General features: G+C 39.6%; 1 protein-coding gene across 1 annotated transcript in view; it reads left to right on the top strand.

Moving 5' to 3' along the window:
• LOC107094865 (zinc finger protein 845-like) overlaps positions 1-17,064 on the top strand; it is a 22,722-nt gene extending 5,658 nt beyond the window's left edge. Inside the window, exons 2-10 of the mRNA XM_015390737.1 lie at positions 2,256-3,686; positions 5,221-5,429; positions 7,446-7,544; positions 7,622-7,778; positions 9,632-9,702; positions 11,109-11,219; positions 11,502-11,787; positions 15,145-15,890; positions 16,256-17,064. Coding sequence (XP_015246223.1) covers positions 2,256-3,686; positions 5,221-5,429; positions 7,446-7,544; positions 7,622-7,778; positions 9,632-9,702; positions 11,109-11,219; positions 11,502-11,787; positions 15,145-15,890; positions 16,256-16,522 — 3,377 coding nt within the window. The 3' untranslated portion in view covers positions 16,523-17,064. The remainder of the gene's footprint in view (positions 1-2,255; positions 3,687-5,220; positions 5,430-7,445; positions 7,545-7,621; positions 7,779-9,631; positions 9,703-11,108; positions 11,220-11,501; positions 11,788-15,144; positions 15,891-16,255) is intronic.
• The last annotated feature ends 854 nt before the right edge of the window (positions 17,065-17,918 follow it).

Raw genomic sequence — 17,918 nt, 5'->3', positions numbered from 1 at the left:
CAAACCTTTTGAGTAAGAAAAACACAAAGTAGTCCTCATTGTTGTGGAGAATTTTCCTTCCACTAAACTTTCCAGCATTGCTTCAGTTTATTGATCTGTAAAAAGGAGGTCTTCAACAGGGGGTCCGCGACCCCTAGGGGGTCCACAGAGGTACTGCATGGGGGTCGCAAAAGTTTTGGTTTATTAGACTTTTTTTTATATTCCCCCCTGCAAATTTTTCCACTAATTGAAATAATTAGATTTAAGTACACATTAAAATGAATTCAACAAACAGTAGTAAACAGATAAATGGAGGCAGAAGATGTCTTTCAGTCATCAATGCACACATTCAGCGACACACAGGAGCTCTTTCAAGCTGGGCACCATTTCATTCACAACACCTGTCCCATCAACCAAGAATCAAAAATACTTTAATTATCCCAGGGAGAAATTACTTTCGTTACATGACTCCCATCTGTAATAGAGTGACTATAGGATCAATTTGATAGAACACAATTTCATACAATATATATAATTAGGGGGTCCCCGCTCCATCTCACCAACAGTTTTGGGGTCCTTAGATTAGAAAACGTTGAAGACCCCTGCTCTAAAGGCCAATTTATACTTCTGACGCATAGCCTCTGTCTCTTTGCGTGACCACGCTCCCCGCGCAGAGGTTCTGCAACCGTCGTCGTGCTCCTCAATAAAATCCTGACTACATGTTGGAGGCTTGAGGAGTAATAATAACAATGGATAACCACAACGAAAGGTTGATTGAGGAGCTTCGGAAGTACAACCACTTGGACGATGCCTCAGACATGTTGTTTTGGAAGATAAAGACTCCCGCTGAAGAAGTTCTCGTGACCTTCCGCCGAAGTTCTGGCGAGTTCTGGAATAGGCTCCCCCTTGCGCTTTGGTGGGAAACTGCTGTGCGTCCCTAGAAATTCCAGACCGACGTTGCAGAAGCATACCAGCAAAACTGGTTTGCGACCAGACACAAGCGACATTTGATGTGTGCGGCTGCAGAACTATAATCTGCCCTCAAGGGTCACTACTGCATTTTCCTTCAACAGTTGTCCGGACCTTGACTGGACCCCCGCCGTACCGTGATTCTGATCTGCTATGTTTTGAATTCCTATCCTGTTGATTCAGTTTGGGTCAAAGTTCATCTCTAGGGTTCTGATGCATAGCCTCTTCGACCATCAAATCTGTCTCTGCGCGACCACACCCCCTCAAAGAGGTTCTGTAACCGCTGTCAGGCACCTCAAAAAGATCCTGACTACACGTCGGACGGTCGCAAACTCGCGCAGACTTCAAGCGGAAGTGCGCAGACAAAAAGCTGCTGTGATTGGTCCTTGGTATGCCTTTCCGGCTGTCTTTGTGGTTTTCCTTCTGGATCCCCAGCCTGGGAGCGCCATTTAAAAAAAAAGAACAACTACAATGGATACTCTAGCTCCATCTCTGTGACCGTGATATCTTGCAGACCTGCCATTGTTATTCTGGAAAATAAACACTCCCGCCGGCGCCGCTGAAGAAGTTCTCATGACCATCCGACGAAGTTCTCTGGTCCCTTGCGTTTTGTCTGCTGTGTGTCCCTAGAAATTCCCGACCAACGGTGCAGAAGCATACCAGCAAAACTGGTTCGCGACCAGACCCAGGCGACATTTGATGTGAAGGAGTATAATCTGCCCTTAAGGGTTAGGGTTGTCACGATAGTAAAGTTTTCAACTCGATACCGATATTCAGAAAAATATTTGATACCACTCTCGATACCATAAGGACAATAACAAAGACCCCAAAATTGAACAGAAATATTTTTATTAATAAATAAAATACAATATATACAAAAAAGAACAATATTTGAGGTTGTATGCTGTGCACAATATTAAGCAAGTCTGTTAAAAAATTTACTAAAAGTGTTCCTTCCTTGGCGATGCATAATGACACTAGCCAAACCAGCTAACAAACAAAAATAAATGCTGTATTACGGGAGGGAAGAGCAAACCTTGGGTTTAGCTGCTTAATAAGTTGTTGGAACCCAGGTTTCTCCACAGTTAAATAGGAACCTGATCCATACATATGTATAGTTTCAATGTTTGACTCCAACTTATTTGGAAATTACTGAACAACAATTTGATGAATTGTTTTTTTTATTTTATTTTTTTTTTATAGTTGAAGATTAAAACTCAGGAGTAACTTTAGAAATATGAAATAAACCTGTCAGGATTCAATCTTTTGAATTAAAGATGTTTTGTTTTTCTCTCTTTCCTTTTTAGGTGTTTTAGAGGATTCTTCTGCAACTAAAATCCCTGAAATGGAAAAGTCTGAACCCCAAATCAGTCAGGACGGCGTTGTTAAAGCCAAAGGGAAAGTGTTTGTTTGTGAGCTCTGTAGGAAGAGCTTTAACCGTCGCTTTCACCTGATGAAGCACATGAACACTCACAAAGAGCAAAGGCCGTTCGCCTGCAATCAGTGCGCCAGGAAATTCAGGAATGCGGAAAACCTGGAGCACCACCTGCTGCGCCACGAAGAGAAGAAGTACACCACCTACAAGTGCCAGCACTGCGAGAAGACTTTCAAGACGAAAATGAACCTGAAGACCCATCAGCTCGTCCACACCGACCGCCGACCTTTCAGCTGCAGCACCTGTGGGAAGGGCTTCAAAACGAAGCACAACCTGCAGGCCCATCAGGCCGTGCACCTGGCTGAGAAGCCTCACAAGTGTTCAGAGTGTGGGGAGGGCTTCAGATACGCCATCAGCCTGCAGTGCCACCGGAGCGTTCACACCGGCGAGCATCCCTACACCTGTGCGGCGTGCGGCAAAGCTTTCTCCAGCAGGCGGTCGCTGAGGACGCACCAGGCGGTCCACAAAGGGAAGGTGTTCACGTGCGAGACGTGCGGAGCGGGATTCACCCTCAGGCAGAATCTCCGGAGACACATCCGCATTCACACGGGGGAGAAACCGTTCGCCTGTAAAGTCTGCGGGAGGAGCTTCACGCAGGACAACAAGCTGAAGGCGCACATGCTTCTCCACGGAGCCACAAAGGCCTTCATGTGCGATTTGTGTGGAAAGACGTTTCTCTACAACTGTCAGCTGAAGAAGCATCAGAAATCCGCTCACGAGGAGAAGCAGGCGTTAAGAAGGCCACGTCTGGAGCGAGGCCGGCGCAGGGTTATCTACCGGCAAGACAAAACAACGGTGGACGTGACGCCGTTCAGCTGCAGCACCTGTCACAAAGGCTTCGACTCAGCCACCTCGCTGAAGAGGCACGAGCTCATCCACACGGGCGCCACGCAGTACACCTGCGACCAGTGCCACAAGTCCTTTTTCTACAAGGCCACCTACGAATACCACCGCAGGATCCATTCTGGAGAGCGCCCGTTTGCTTGTGACGTGTGCGGGAAGCGCTTCATCATCCGCCAGGCCCTTAAGTCCCACAAACTGCAACACTCTGGGGAGAAACCGCACAGGTGCGAGCAGTGCGGCAAGGATTTCAGGATATACACAAACTACCTCAGACACCTCCGGATCCACACAGGGGAGAGGCCCTACGAGTGCGAGGTCTGCGGCGCCCGGTTCCGGCAGCTCGGACACGTAAAGTTTCACATGCAGGTCCACACGGGAGAACGGCCGTATTCATGCAGCAGCTGTGGGCTTGGATTTTCAGACTCCAGGCTGCTCAGGAAACATAGCTGCAGTGAGAAATAGGAGGACCGAGGGAGGGAGCGGCATTTCACTGTTAATCTGTCAGATTAAAACTGCACTTTTTAATCCAAATGTTGCCTGATGGTGAACTTCAGTTTCTATAAACACTAGACTTAGACTTAGAGACTCAGACAGATTTTATTTTGTCATTTTGTATACACAAGTGTAAAAAAAAAGAAATTTCGTTAAAAACAGCTCTCTAGACTTTTTCATTTTTTAAAGTGCAGCCTTGAAGCAGCAGTGATAAAAAACATTGTGATCAAAAACAGTAATGTAAACATATGACTTTATAGTTACAGTTCTAACATTCAGTTTTGTTTTTTTCTTTTTTCTTTTTATAACCCGTTATACATAACATTCAACAGTCTAATGGCAGTGGGTAAGAAACTGTCTTTTATGGAGGGAAGAGGAGCCCCGATGTCAATTATTTTTTTGATTAATCGGATAGCCAAAGGTTCCTTAAGAAATTTTAAGAAATTAAATTTGAGTTTCAGATGAAATTCAAATTTTTCTTCTTGAGGAGTTCTAGATAGAGCATATTGACAAACAGCATTTTTTTTTATCTTAAATGCAAAATGTTTATAAATATATATATATATATATATATATTAATTTTTTTTTTTCCAAGTATTGTATGGTTACTCCTCTAAGTGGGTTGCTCTGTCAGCTAAAGGCATATTTTAGTCTCTATACTCCAGTTAACGATTAATCGATTCCTAAATTAGTTGACCATTATTTCAATAATTGATTAATCTAAATTAATCTGATTATTTGTTTCATCCCTAATGAATGGAAATAAAAAGGTTATTTGACTGAAATTTTATTTTTATACTGTACTTTCACAAAAAAAAAAAAAGATAAAAATATGAAGGTTTGGTTTTTGAAGTCTTTTGAGATAAATTTTGCTCTAATTAGACAAAGCAAAATGAAACCTTAAATGTTGGAATCATGGGTAACTATGCTGCCAATTAGTGCAGTTACCATTTTTCACCGCAGGGGGGCAGCAAACACTAACGCTAGGATTAATTTCCTTGTTTTATTTATTTATGCTCTTGGCCTATACGTTTAATTTTACGGAAGCGTAGCTAACAGTATGACTTTAACATGTTAAAAATTGAGCATACTTTTTCTATAGTTTTTATTTACTTTTACAGAAAAAGCCCGTCGGTTGAAAGAGCGACACGCTATCCTAGAAAATCTCGTTCTTGCAGTTTTGGATTTGTCCACTAGAGGGCGTGGAGATTCATTTCGGGACAGGAATCGTGACAGTTTTGATTCCTTCATAATAAAACTAAACTTGTATTTATGCCCAAAAATCAATCATGACTCACGTTAGCTAGTTTATCTCCTCAGTCTAAGAAATAAAATATATTTTAAAAACTGATTTTTTAAAAGTTTTTTTTTCCTGTTCTGTGTTGTCTTATTTTGAAGGAAGTGAACCCGGAAGCAGAAGAAGACGCCTGGCTCAGAGTGTCACGCGTGTTTTCACCTTAACGACAACATTCCCGAACCGAGGTGGTCGGATAAAAGTTAAACAAAGAAGACAAAAAGCAGTTGCATCGATCGGTGTACGAACATTTTCCCCAACATGTCCGATTTGGTGGCGCGAGTTTGCGCCATTTTGGACGTAATGGTAACAGCAACCGTGTCAGAAATGGACAAAGTTATCTGCAATTCTGCTTCGACCAGTCCATTTGAGCCTCCACCCGGGACTGAAAATAAACCAGAGTCCTCGGACGATAAGGTAGATGAAACCCGGCTGGTTCTGGTTCTGCTCGCTGGTTTAGTTTTTCTCCGCCTCCAACAGAGGCGTCCGGACCAACAGCTGATCATAGAAATACAGCAGCTAGCTAACTGTTTCACTGTTTAGGAGCTAAATGTTGTGCTTTAGCTGCACCGACATCAAGGTTTGCACTGAAATGACTTTAAAACAGGAAGCTGTTATTCATTCAGTCTTTATTATAATGCATTTTATTCCAGAGTTTCGGCTGAGGCCTGTCTACATGACCTACATCTAGGAGAATCTGGACCAGATCCATTCTTTATTGGACATTTCAGACACTGCTGCTGTTATATTTTTTAAACAAGTTATAACATTGAGCAAAAGTCTAAAATCACCCCAATCACATAAAATTTGCACCATTGTCATTTCTACTGTTTTTTATATTTATCTATCTAAAGAAATAACCGTCAACTCATTTGATAATCTAATCAAAACAAACTCGGATGAGTAATTTAACATATGTTTAACATTTTCCATTGAAATTCTGTATTTTTTTTTAAAGAAGAAAAAAATATATAGCACCTTTATCTGTCCAATCATGCATTCATTTATCCTAAACAAAAAATAGTCAACAAACTTACAAATTAATCCATAGTGGTGTGTACACCTTATTAAATAAATAGGATTAAACAACACTGCTATTTTATTTTACATGGATTAGCCACAGTTAATTTAAATTGTGAAATAAATGTTTTTTCCCCTTTAATTCAAAGTAAAAAAAATACATAAATAAATAAATAATAATTTTATGTTTTTGTTGTTGAGAGGAATCTTAACTGTATCTATGTATGTATCTCTATAGATTAATAAATCAAACGAATTATCAATAATGAATGAATTATTAAAATAATAGCTGCCAGGAAAGATTTTTATTAAAACGCTTCAATCCAGCATTTACTTGCCACTGGAATATTGTGTGTATTTAAAGCAGGAGCTGTCTCTTACATTTGTTCCTCGCTGAGGACTGGATCATACAGTGTGTTGAACAGGCAGAAGAGAAACAGTGCCTGGTTTTCTTCTTTATTTCAACAATCGATTCCCCGTAGTCCGATTTGATTTGCTACATGAATATAAATCCCGATCTAGAAGTTGCAGGAATTCAACCTCCGTTTAAAGATCTCTCTTGCAGCTCTTAGTGAATGTTTAAAGCTGAATTTATGCTTCTAAGCTAATGCCCCCATCTAGGGCTGAAACTAAAGATTATTTTGCAAATCGTTTAATCTGTTGATTATTTTTTCAATTAATAATCGTATAGCAAATGGTTCCTTACAGAAGATTTTTTTTAAATTAAATTAAACCAGGTGAAACTAAAACTTTTCCACTTGATTAGTTCTGGATAAAGCATATTTACAGCTGGAAATGTTGTTGTTTTTTATCTTTGAGGCAAAATATTTACATATTTATTTATTTTTTTTTTGCAATTTTGGTATAATCACTGCTCTAAGCATGCTGCAGCTAAAGGCATGTTTTAGAGTCTCTATACGCCAACTAATGATTAATCAATTATTAAACTAGTTGACGATTATTTTAATAATCGATTAATTAGGATTAATCAAATTAATTGTTTCAGCCCTACCCCCATCCTTAATCTGATTTTAAACAAAGGCAAAATAAAATGTGTCATCAAACCTCTCTAATCTGGTCTTTCTGGGTTTATAGATGGGTTTAAATGTTGAATTTGGAGTCCTTGTTGTCCAAAGTGGTTTAACCAAGGAGAAACAACATAAGCAGGAGTGAAGCTGAAGAACCAGGAGAACGTGAGCTGATTTTGTAGCAGATATCGACGTGTCCTATCCCAAACTCTACAGTCCAAACCTTTACGCTTCATGAGTTTGCAATGACTCTATATAACTCTGTCTTTGCTCTGCAGGGGTTTATAAACCCGACATCTACAGATTTAGATGTAAGGCTGGCATCACGGTTGGTTTGGCTGATGTATTTTAAGACCCATCAGAATTTTGTGGTTTCCTCCTCAAGGTGATGCAGTTCAGTGTCTTCGTGGCGTCTCTGGCTCAGGAAGCTGTGCAGAAGATCTGCCAGCTGTTTGACGAGTGTTCCTCTGTGCTGCGGCTCGAGGTACGCCGTCTGCTTTTACCCTGCATGATCTGAGAGTTACATGGTTTGGACGTTAAAGCTCATTGTTGGTGCCACAGGTATCGCAGAGTGCGGAGGAGATCGAAGACCTGAGGAGGAGACTGAGGGGCGTGGAGATGGACCTGAAGCTGGTGATGGAGGGAGGTGCAGAGCTAGGAGGCCAGGAGGAAGTGACAGATGAACCACTGGAGGAGAGGGGGGAGGAAGAAGACAGAGGTGAGCAGCTGTCCTCCTCGCTGTGCCCAGCTCTCTTTCAGGGAACATGCAAAGTACACCATGACTAATTCTGTTATGGACTCAGTCAGAAGCTGATCTAGGCTGCACAGCTCTATGATCAGCTGAATAGACTCTTTCAAAAGGATTTAGCTCCTAAGATTCTCTCATAAAATCCTAAATACTCTGGATGTTTGGGGGTTTTTTTGTTTAGTTTTTTTTTTTTTTGCAAATATTCATCAATGTTCAGCAGCAAAGAGCAGCAGAACCTGCAGCAATTCAACCACAGTGTGTCATTGATCGTTAATTAAAAAAAGAGAGAAATACTTTTTCGGTTTTAATTAATTAAAAAAGAAAAACAAGCACAGAGAAGTTCAAAACACCAAACTAGATACATAAATAAATAATACAGTCGTTGTAAATTTATTTAAATATATAAAGCGACAAACTCAAATGCTAATTCTGAGTTGAAAAAGCTTCCTGGATGGGAAGCGAAACGTCTTTAAACTTGGAAGCAAATTCGAGTTGATTTTTAACATTTTTGGAATGTTCTAAATGTCTTGGTTGTAAGTAGTCTTTATTTCAGAAGCTGTTGCTGTTCTGTCATCTTGAACTAGTCGATACCAACGAAGCATTTTTACACACAGCAGCTCCTTCCTGGATGTTTTCTCTTTTCATGATCATTCTCTGTAAACCTGAGAGATGGTTCCCAGTAGATCCTGGCTGCATCCTTTCTGGCACCATTATATACTCGGTCTCCTATCCCCTTTCCTCCCCATCTGGTTGCACATAAAACGCTGAATTAATTTAATAGATAATCAGCACATTATGGACACAATAAGTATACAAAAACTGTACAGGGTTTCCATGGTTCATTAAAAATCATTAAATTATTGTTAATTTTTTAATTAAGGCCTTAGTTGGCATTGAAATTCATTAAACGTGATTATAGCGGCATTTAAAAGAAAAAGAAAAAGAAAAGTTTATACAAACAATTTTGTCAGATATAATATATCAGATATAACTGGTTCCACGTGTTTGCGTGGAACTGCTTGCAGTTGATTGTAAAGCAGTAAGTTCGCAAAAGATGCTCGGGGCGGAGAAAAAGCTAGAGATTGGAAAAAGGCTAATTTTAACAGAAGTGGTTGGAAAACGAGGAATTCGGGACATGGCTGCAGCCTGTCGACTGTGTCATTAATGTCATTAAAATCTGTCCATAACTTTTCAAGTTATCCTATACACAGAGAGACAGACAAACTCTCCTAAAAACATAAAATAAAATAGGAATTTGGGGTTTTCATGAGCTGTATGCCAAAATCATCCGTATTAAGACAATAAAAGACCTGGAATATTTTAGCTAGTGTGCAATGAATCTAAAATATTTGAATGTTCAAGTTTAACATTACATTATGGAAAATCATGAACTTTATCACAATATGCTAATATTTTGAGAAGGAGCTGTATTTTGTGGAAAAAGCAGTTCCCCCTTAAACCAGAAGGTGGCAGTAGTGACTATGGCAGCATCGGACTCAAAAAGTCTGAACGTATTTAGACAAAAACAAAAGGGAACGTTTTTGGTTTGATAGCAGGATCAGTTGAAACCTACATTTTATTTAGCAGAGGTGCGCCTCATGCCAAGGAAGAATTCCTTTATATTTGCTCATGATCCAGATCATATGCGACTCCAAACTGTAGGTGTAAGTCACATTGGGGCAAAATTAACTGTTTAGCAGAGGTCTTCGCTTTCAGAGTGCTCTTCTAGTTTATTTATGTTTTTGTTTTGTTTTTTAGCTCAGGACACATATTTAATCTTTGATTAATTTTGTATGTCATGGTTTTCCTTTTCTTTGTTTTAGTTGTGGTTGCAGGTGAAACTGGAGTGAGGAGGTCGCCTATAATTCATCTTTGGAAACACAGAAACTACGGGGTAACGCTTTGATTGCATCACATGTTTCTCACCTCATACAAATAGTTACATTTATTTTTATAAATTATTATTTTTGCCAACATAAAATTAAATTGTAGAATATAGCAGATGTGAGGAGAGTGGGAAACACATTTTTAAAAATTGATCTTCATGAATCAATATGTGAATAAATTCAGAATTGGGTAATTTTTTTGTTTTTTTTTTTAGTTTTATTTTAATTGGCCTAGTCCAAGTTTTCATCGATTAGCTTTTGCTTCAAACCTTCTTTAAATGTGATGAAGTTATAGTAGATTTCATATTGTTAATGAGATTTTTCCAGCTTTAAAGGTAAAGTGGAGGATGTTTTTTTTCCCGGGTGGATCATCAAAATAAGTGGTCCTCCTAATTGTCAGTCATTCAGGTGATATGTTTAGGTAAGGCCGCCCTACGTGCTCGTCCCCGTTTTCACTTATGGTGGTGAGTCTGACATAGTGGAAAAATTACAAATCTTCAAAAATTCGCCAAAATCCTCCACTATACTTTTAAGCTCCATGAAATCTGACATGACACTGATACAAGTTGCTTTATGCAACAGCAGATTCTAATTTTCAGCCTCCTGAACCATAAGGTGATCTGTAAAAATATGTACCAACACTGGAAAAACCATCTAGGAATAAGTATAAAATATCTTAAATTAGGTGTATATACCCTTAATTTGAGTGGGAAAATGAGATAGTTTGCAAATGGAAAGAGTATTTTTACTCTTAAATAAGATGATTAGATAATATGCACTTGAAATAAGACAATGCAATTATGTTTTCTTATTTTAACTGTAAATTGTCTTTTTTCCATCAGCAAAATGTTTCTTTTACCTCCTTAATCCAAGAAGAAATGCATTTATTTTAAGAAAAAAAAATGACTTATCTAGATTTCGAATTTTTTCCAGTGAGTAAGATATTTGAAAGCTGCAGCTATAGACACAAAGATGCATCTGGGAGAGTTAAACCAGTTTAGTGAGTAGAAGCTAGTTAACAAGCTGCCCTTTCATTGGTCTTTTCTGCACTTGTACACCTGTATGTCTTAAATTGAGGCAGCAAAATTCACCTCAGATCACTACACTGTTTAAATCTGTATTAAAACGAGCCACATCTAAGTTATTTTATTTTTAACAGCTTTATCTGGAAGTTCTCTATAGAGGCTTTTCTGACTAGAATTAGTAGTGAACAGTTTTTTTTTTTTTTTGTCTTGCTAAGGTTTAATGATCTGGGGTCCGCTATTTTCCACCCACAGTGAAGTAACAGCAGATCTGGGAGGATTCAGAGTTCATAAAGTCATGAATCATGTTATGTTTGCTTTTCCATGAGAAAGAGAGCAGCATTCAGAAAGCTTGTGTTTTACCTCCACTTTGTCTCCTCATGCTCCTTCAGGACAGCTTCCAGCACGTTTTAATAAAGCAGGAGATGCTGGAGGCCTCAGCCACTTCTGATCAGCATCCAGAGGATCCTTCCCAGGATGAAGATGAGGATCCGGACTATATGGTCAGCTATGGCCTAAATAATTTGACGTGATCTTTGTTTTATCGTCTGGAGAATTAAAAATGGTCATGATCTAAGTTCTGTTATCTAAACAGATCGGCTCATTTTGTTTCACTCAATTTAATGATTTCTTTTTAAACTTCTGGTCCTTTTTTACTGTTAGATAACAAAAAAATAGGTGCTTAAAACTACGTCTAGAAAAAGTGTGAATTTTGACATTATAAATTATGTTGAAAAACAAATAACTATGGCTAAAACTAATCACAGCTTTCCTTCATCTTTTAGGTGGAGGCAGTAGATCAGGGTGACTGCAATGACCCGGTTTATACAATCAGACGTAAAGCCTTCACAAAGCCCAGGTCTCGGATCAGATCACTAAAGGACCTTCAGGGTCAGAAGGAGCAGCTTCCCAGCAGCAAACTCCGCAGGAAAACCTTCAGCAAGCTGCTGCTGCTGAAAGCCCACCAGGCCGTGCACGGTGCCAACACAGAGAAGCCCTTCATCTGCTCCCAATGTGGGCGTGGCTTCTCCTTCCAGCGAAGCCTCAGTGCTCACATGCTGATTCATACAGGCAGGTCTCCTCTTTAGGCCAGTCGCATCTAGAAAGTGGCCTGATTGAACTGCTGTGATTTAAGTTGTGTTACAGTCACAGTGTTTAGATGGTTTTCAATAGAAACTAGAATGCCTGCACTTTAAAATGCACATGTAGCTTTAATAGGTGATACCATTTAGGTATGTTGAACTTTGGTGCACAAGCTAAAATGAGGCGGCAGTTAACCAAAAAAACGTCTCTAGGGAGGGGAAAAAAGAAATCTTCCTATTTTTATCTTTAATCAACATTTTTAATATGCTGAATGTGAAACATAGCAACAAAAAATAAGACGTCATAAAAAATAATTACAGCAACAACCAAATATTTTAAATATTTGTATTAAGAGCCCAGAAATGAGTAGAAATTTTGTTTAAAAAAAAACATATTTATAGGAGCTACAATAGTAATGACTAAACTTATTTTCAGACTTTATTCTCCTGTTTGTAAATAAAAGTTTCTGCTTAAAACGTGCACACATTAAATAGTCAATCACTTCCAATGACTCTAAATCAGAAATCAAATTTAATGCTTTAAGAAAGCCAAAAAAATAGTTACAGTTTTGCAGCTTTGTGTGCAGAAAAGAGAATAACAGCATTTGTGGTGAGAGAAAAAAAAATCGATCTCCTATTAATTCCCGTTTATTTGGAAGAAAAGCAGTCTGATTGGGATCTGCATTTTTTTAGCACAGAATTTTAAACACAGAATTTTTTTTTACACATTGAATTCCTTCCACTGAATTTTTATGTGATGAAAATTCAGCTGCAAAATAATCCCCTGCAAGAAATTAACCTCCAAAAATTATCCCTGCAAATGTGCTGACCTTTTGGTGAACTCAAGCCAAAGCAATCTGAACTTGAGCATTGAGCATTGAGCATTGAGCATTTTCCAGCTAATGAAATTAGCTCACTTGGTCAGAAAATAAAAGTTTGCCACCGGCCATTTCTTTCGGTTCAAACCAAGAGCCTTGGAAGACAGTGGTGACGAACTAGCTGTGAACGGCTCAGTTATTTCACCCAGTGCGATTAGATGAAAAACTCTAATGGCTGTCTATTAGTAGCTACCTGATGTTTTGTAATCATATCTATTTAACAAGAAAAACTCCTCATTCAGCTTCATTTACCAGTAGTCTGTTGTCACATGACCAAATTAGCTAATTTGATTGGCTCGAAACTGCTTGACTGCATCAAGTTTAGATTGCTTTGGCTTCATATCAACAAATGGTAAACACATTTGTAGTTGAATTTTTTGCAGCTAAATTTTCTGCAGATAAAAATTCAGGAATTCGATGTGTAAAAAAATTCCGTGTTTAAAATACGGTGTACAGAAAAAGGCAGATTCCAATGAGACTTATTTTCTTCCATATGTTTACATAGATTGATTTATGAGTGCTCAGTTTCATTCATTCAAAGCTGAGAGGCTACAAGGTGTCTAAGGAAGAGTGTTTTTCTTTATCCTCCTATTAGGGAGGGTTTGGGATAAAAATAATGGTTCTCATAACAAGCTAGACTATTTCTCAAGGTCTATTTCATAACATGTTACTGTTTTCTCCCACTATTTGTAATTATTTTGAGGAACGATATGTTGAGACCTTCAGAAACTTTTCTGCAGTCTTTAAATTAGTGATAGACAAACTTTGTCGAGGCAGAGCAGCTGAATCACTGATCTCTATTCACTGGATCGCTGATTGCCCGTTTGGAGTATGGGGTTGAATTGAAGTCAAAGGCCGCCATATTGGTACTCCCTTGTTAGAGCGGTCGCAATGTAAACAATATGTGTGCTACATCCAACATCATTTTCAGAGGGACTTAAGACTTTTAAAATAAGAATAAATTCATCACTTTGACACACACTTGCTGTTTCATAGCATAATTAGATTATTTTTATTTATTATAAAAAAGACAGCCACATCACATTTTAGTCATTATGAAGTCGATGGAGTCTCTAAATCATGTAATATAACATATGCAAATCCAAAGCATAAAAATACAAAGTGCTAAATTGATGTAATATATGTATTTATTACATTGTTTTTTTAAAATTACATTTATTATATGGTAATTAGATCTTACATGTAAACAAAAAGAAATTTAATTTAGAACAGCTCTCTAGACAATTAAATTTTTAAAAATGCAGCCTTGATAAGGTAATCAACAGTTGTTGTTGAGCTGCTACTACTGCCTCCAGCTCCTGAAGCACTTCTCCCGGCTCAGTGGAGGAATAGGACGATGATGACGATGCTGTGAGGATGGTAGCCCCCTGGGTTGAAGAGGCTGATGTGGTTGAAGCAGCAGTGGTTCCATCAGCAGGTTTAGCAGTGACAGACGATGCTGGAGAAGGCGTGGAAGCCAGAGGGGGCCGGGAGGAGCCAGCTGGGGATGTCTCAGCATTTGGTAGGGAAGCATCTAGGGTGCTCTCCTCATTTTCACCTGCAGAGGGCTGTGCTTCCCCTCTAGATGCTGAAGATTGCCTGGGAGCATTTTATATATATATATATATATATATATATATATATATATATATATATATATATATATATATATATATATATATGATTGAAACAAACAAATGATTGAGTTGCTTTTTTTCCGTCAATATAACATGTAATGTATTTCAGCACATGACTTTTTCAAATGAGAAATGGAACAAACACAACAAAAACGACAGCGTCATCCACTTAATAAAGAATACATTGACATTTCACAGTAAATTACTTTCTATACCTCTACTTTCTATTTTCTCACATTAGACACAATGTCAATGGCTAATTTAGTCAATGTCTTCGAGTCAGTCCTAGATAGCCAGACTAATGTTACGCTACATATTGGATACATTGGCATGTATTTGGGTTTTCTAGGTTAGTAAATCCACTGACTGTGATATTACCTGTGGAACATCTTCCCACAGCTGGCAAACTGCTTGTTTTTGAATCCAAATGCTACACATGTATGCATTTTTATTGCGTGTCTCTGTGGGAGTGGGGAGTACCAACATGGTGGACGGTGGCTTTACTTTTTTCTGGCAATCAGCAATCCAGTGGATAAATGGAGATCAGTGGGCTGGATAGCATGCCATCTTTATTTGCAAAGAAAATAAAATGCCGTCTGAGTGAATTACCATTGATCTCTTTATTTAACTGGAATACATAGTTGAATACCATTTTTCCCTAGACACAGTTCTACTATGAATGTGTGTCATAGTAGCTAACCTAACCTGACTGAAGACTGCAGAAAATCTGCACGCCCAACGTTTTTTTATTTTATTTATTGCAGATACTAGTTTTACAGTCCAGGACTTCATTGTGTGTTTTAATTCACTTCATTTCTAACATGTTTACAGGTGAGAGACCCCATATCTGTGATGTTTGTGGAAAGGGTTTCACCTTGAAGCAGCTCCTGAGGAACCATCAGCGTCTCCACGCTGATTTGCGTCCGTTCCGCTGCGACCAGTGCGGCAAAAGTTTTTACCGAGCTCATGGCCTGAAGTTGCACCAGAGGGTCCACACTGGTGAGCGATTGTATAACTGCCATTACTGCAACAAAGGCTTCACGATACCAGGTAACCTGCAGCGCCACCTGCGCATTCACACCGGCGAAAAGCCGTACAAATGCAACACGTGCGGCAAAAGCTTCAACCAGGCGGATACGCTGAAAGGCCACCAGCGGTTGCACACGGGGGAGCGTCCCTTCAGCTGCGAGACCTGCGGTAAATCTTTTATCCAGAAAAACGCCTTAAAGATGCACCAGAGGACGGCTCACCTGGACGAGACCAAGCTCACCTGCGTCGCCTGCGGCACGGTGGTGTCTTGCATCGAGTCTCTACGCAAACACATCCAGACACACTCGGCGACCATTCCGTGCAGCTGCTTGCAATGCGAGCAGAACATCTGTTCCATCACCGAGCTGCGCGAGCACCAGCAGCAGCACACGCTGGAGCGGCCTCACAGCTGCGGCATCTGCGGGAAGAGCTTCAAGTCGGCCAGCTACCTGAAGATCCATCTGAAGGCGCACAGCGGCGAGAAGCCGTACGCCTGCGAGATCTGTGGACGTCTGTTCACGCAGCAGAGCAGCCTGAAGTCCCATCAGGTAGATTGTCCTGCAGGATAGGCAGCTATACATGTGGCAGATTAACTCTGAGATGTTTTGTTAATATAAAATGTTTTTTTTTTTTTTTTATGGCTAATGTTTTTCTGGGTCTGGTAACCGATAGATGCTACAAGTTTTATACAAGAATTAAATTCATCTCTTCAATTGAATATTATTATTTAGAAATTAACTCAGAATAAGAGTTTCTTACAGAAAAAATACAAAGTCTATAGATGTTTTATTTCATTAAAGCAGATTTTCTTTAATTTCCTGGTTGCAGAACCTTATGGTTGATCATTGCTGAAGCTGCGTGAGATCTCTGAACTTTTAGGCTATATTCAACATCCTATTCCTCTCCTTCAAAGGTTGTCCATACTGGCGAGAAGCCGTTCAGCTGCGACACGTGTGGGAAATCCTTCGGCAACACGGGCAACCTGAAAAGGCACCAGCGCATCCACACGGGCGAGAAGCCGTTCAGCTGCGACATCTGCGGACGCTGCTTCAACCAGGGCAACAGTCTGAAGGCTCACCAGCAGATCCACACCGGAGAGAAGCAGTTCATATGCGACAAGTGTGGGAAGAGCTTCTCCTACCTGAGGAACCTCAAGGATCACAAGTGTTTCTACGTGTGATACGAATTTGTGACCGAACTTTTCCCAGACTTCGGAACCGCCTTCTGGCCGCCTGGCTTACAGAACAGCAGGTTCTGGGTCCGTTTTGTGTCTTTCTGATTCTGTTTTAGCACAAGTTGGATAAACAAGTTAACAGGAAACACTGTATTTGGTTTTACTTGAGCTGTAAAAGATTTCTTCTGTTAAAAAATAAAAATTGGGAAGATGTTACGTTCACAATGCTGACTCATCAACAGCCCATTCAGAAAAAAAGCCAAACTGTTATTTGTTTTTTACTTTTGCAGCGGTAATCGGTTCCTCAACATGTTTCTAGGCAGCTGGCTGCAGGAAACAGGCGTCTAACTCAGTCTTGAAATAATTCGGTCATTAGCCGAACTCTTCACAAGTAGACTGAACTGTTTTCCTAAGGGACTGGAAGCCCCCGCTTAAGTGTTTTAAAGGTTTTAATTTTCAGATTGATCCTTTAATGTTTTTGTGATCAGTTCTCTAAACATAATATGTGTTGAACCTTTTCCAGGCTGTGGTGAATCTGACGCTCTGTGAAAAAAAACAGTACAATTTCTGACACACCGCGTAAATCTCTGGAAATAGTGACAGTTTTACTATTTTGTTAACATTTACATTGTTGCCATCCTTGCTTTGTCAAAATCTGCTGCTGTTATAAACATTTTTGGCATAAAAACCGGGTTTCCAAATGTATTTCTCTTTTTCTTCATGGTGTCAGAGACTTTTTAGGATCACATTTGAACCGTATCTGAAATTTTAGGTATTCTTACTTGAGTTTCTCTTGTTAGTTACTTTAATTCATACATCATTGGCTTGACCTCTGGCTGCACGGCGGCACAGTTTGTAGCACTGTTGCCTTCAGCAAGAAGGTTCAGGGTCCGATTACTGGCCCAGGGTCTTTTTTCATAAGAGTTTGCATGTTCTCCTCTCACATGCTTGGCTTCTCTCCAGGTACTCCAGCGTCCTCCCACAGTCCAAAAACATGACTGTTAGGTTAATTGGCTCCTCTAAATTATCCTTAGGTGTGTGTGTGAATGGTTTTGTGTCTCTGTGGTGACCTGTCCAGGATGTACCCCACCTCTCGCCCATAGATTGCAAGAGAGGGGCACCAGCACCCCACTGTGAACCTGATGGAATAAGTGGGATGCATGGATGGACTTGACCTTTGTTTAAAGTCTAACTCACCCCAAATCCACTTTTTGTGCAGATAAACTGGGTCCATTTGGTGCTATTTTAATGTTTCCCTGAATATTTCAATGTGAGCTTGTTTAGATCTGCATTATTTGTCTAAAACCAAAAGTTTTAGTACCTCCCTTGTAGTGCTGAATAAGCGCCTTGATGCAAGCATCTCGAAATGAAGATCCAGCCCACAGGGCTCAATGAAGCCCCC

This window comes from Cyprinodon variegatus, unplaced genomic scaffold, assembly GCF_000732505.1.
Source record: "Cyprinodon variegatus isolate N-32 unplaced genomic scaffold, C_variegatus-1.0 Scaffold510, whole genome shotgun sequence".
NCBI classification, from domain to species: domain Eukaryota; kingdom Metazoa; phylum Chordata; class Actinopteri; order Cyprinodontiformes; family Cyprinodontidae; genus Cyprinodon; species Cyprinodon variegatus.
The sequence above is the reverse complement of the archived record's forward strand: the minus strand, read 5'-3'. Positions and strand labels throughout refer to the sequence as shown.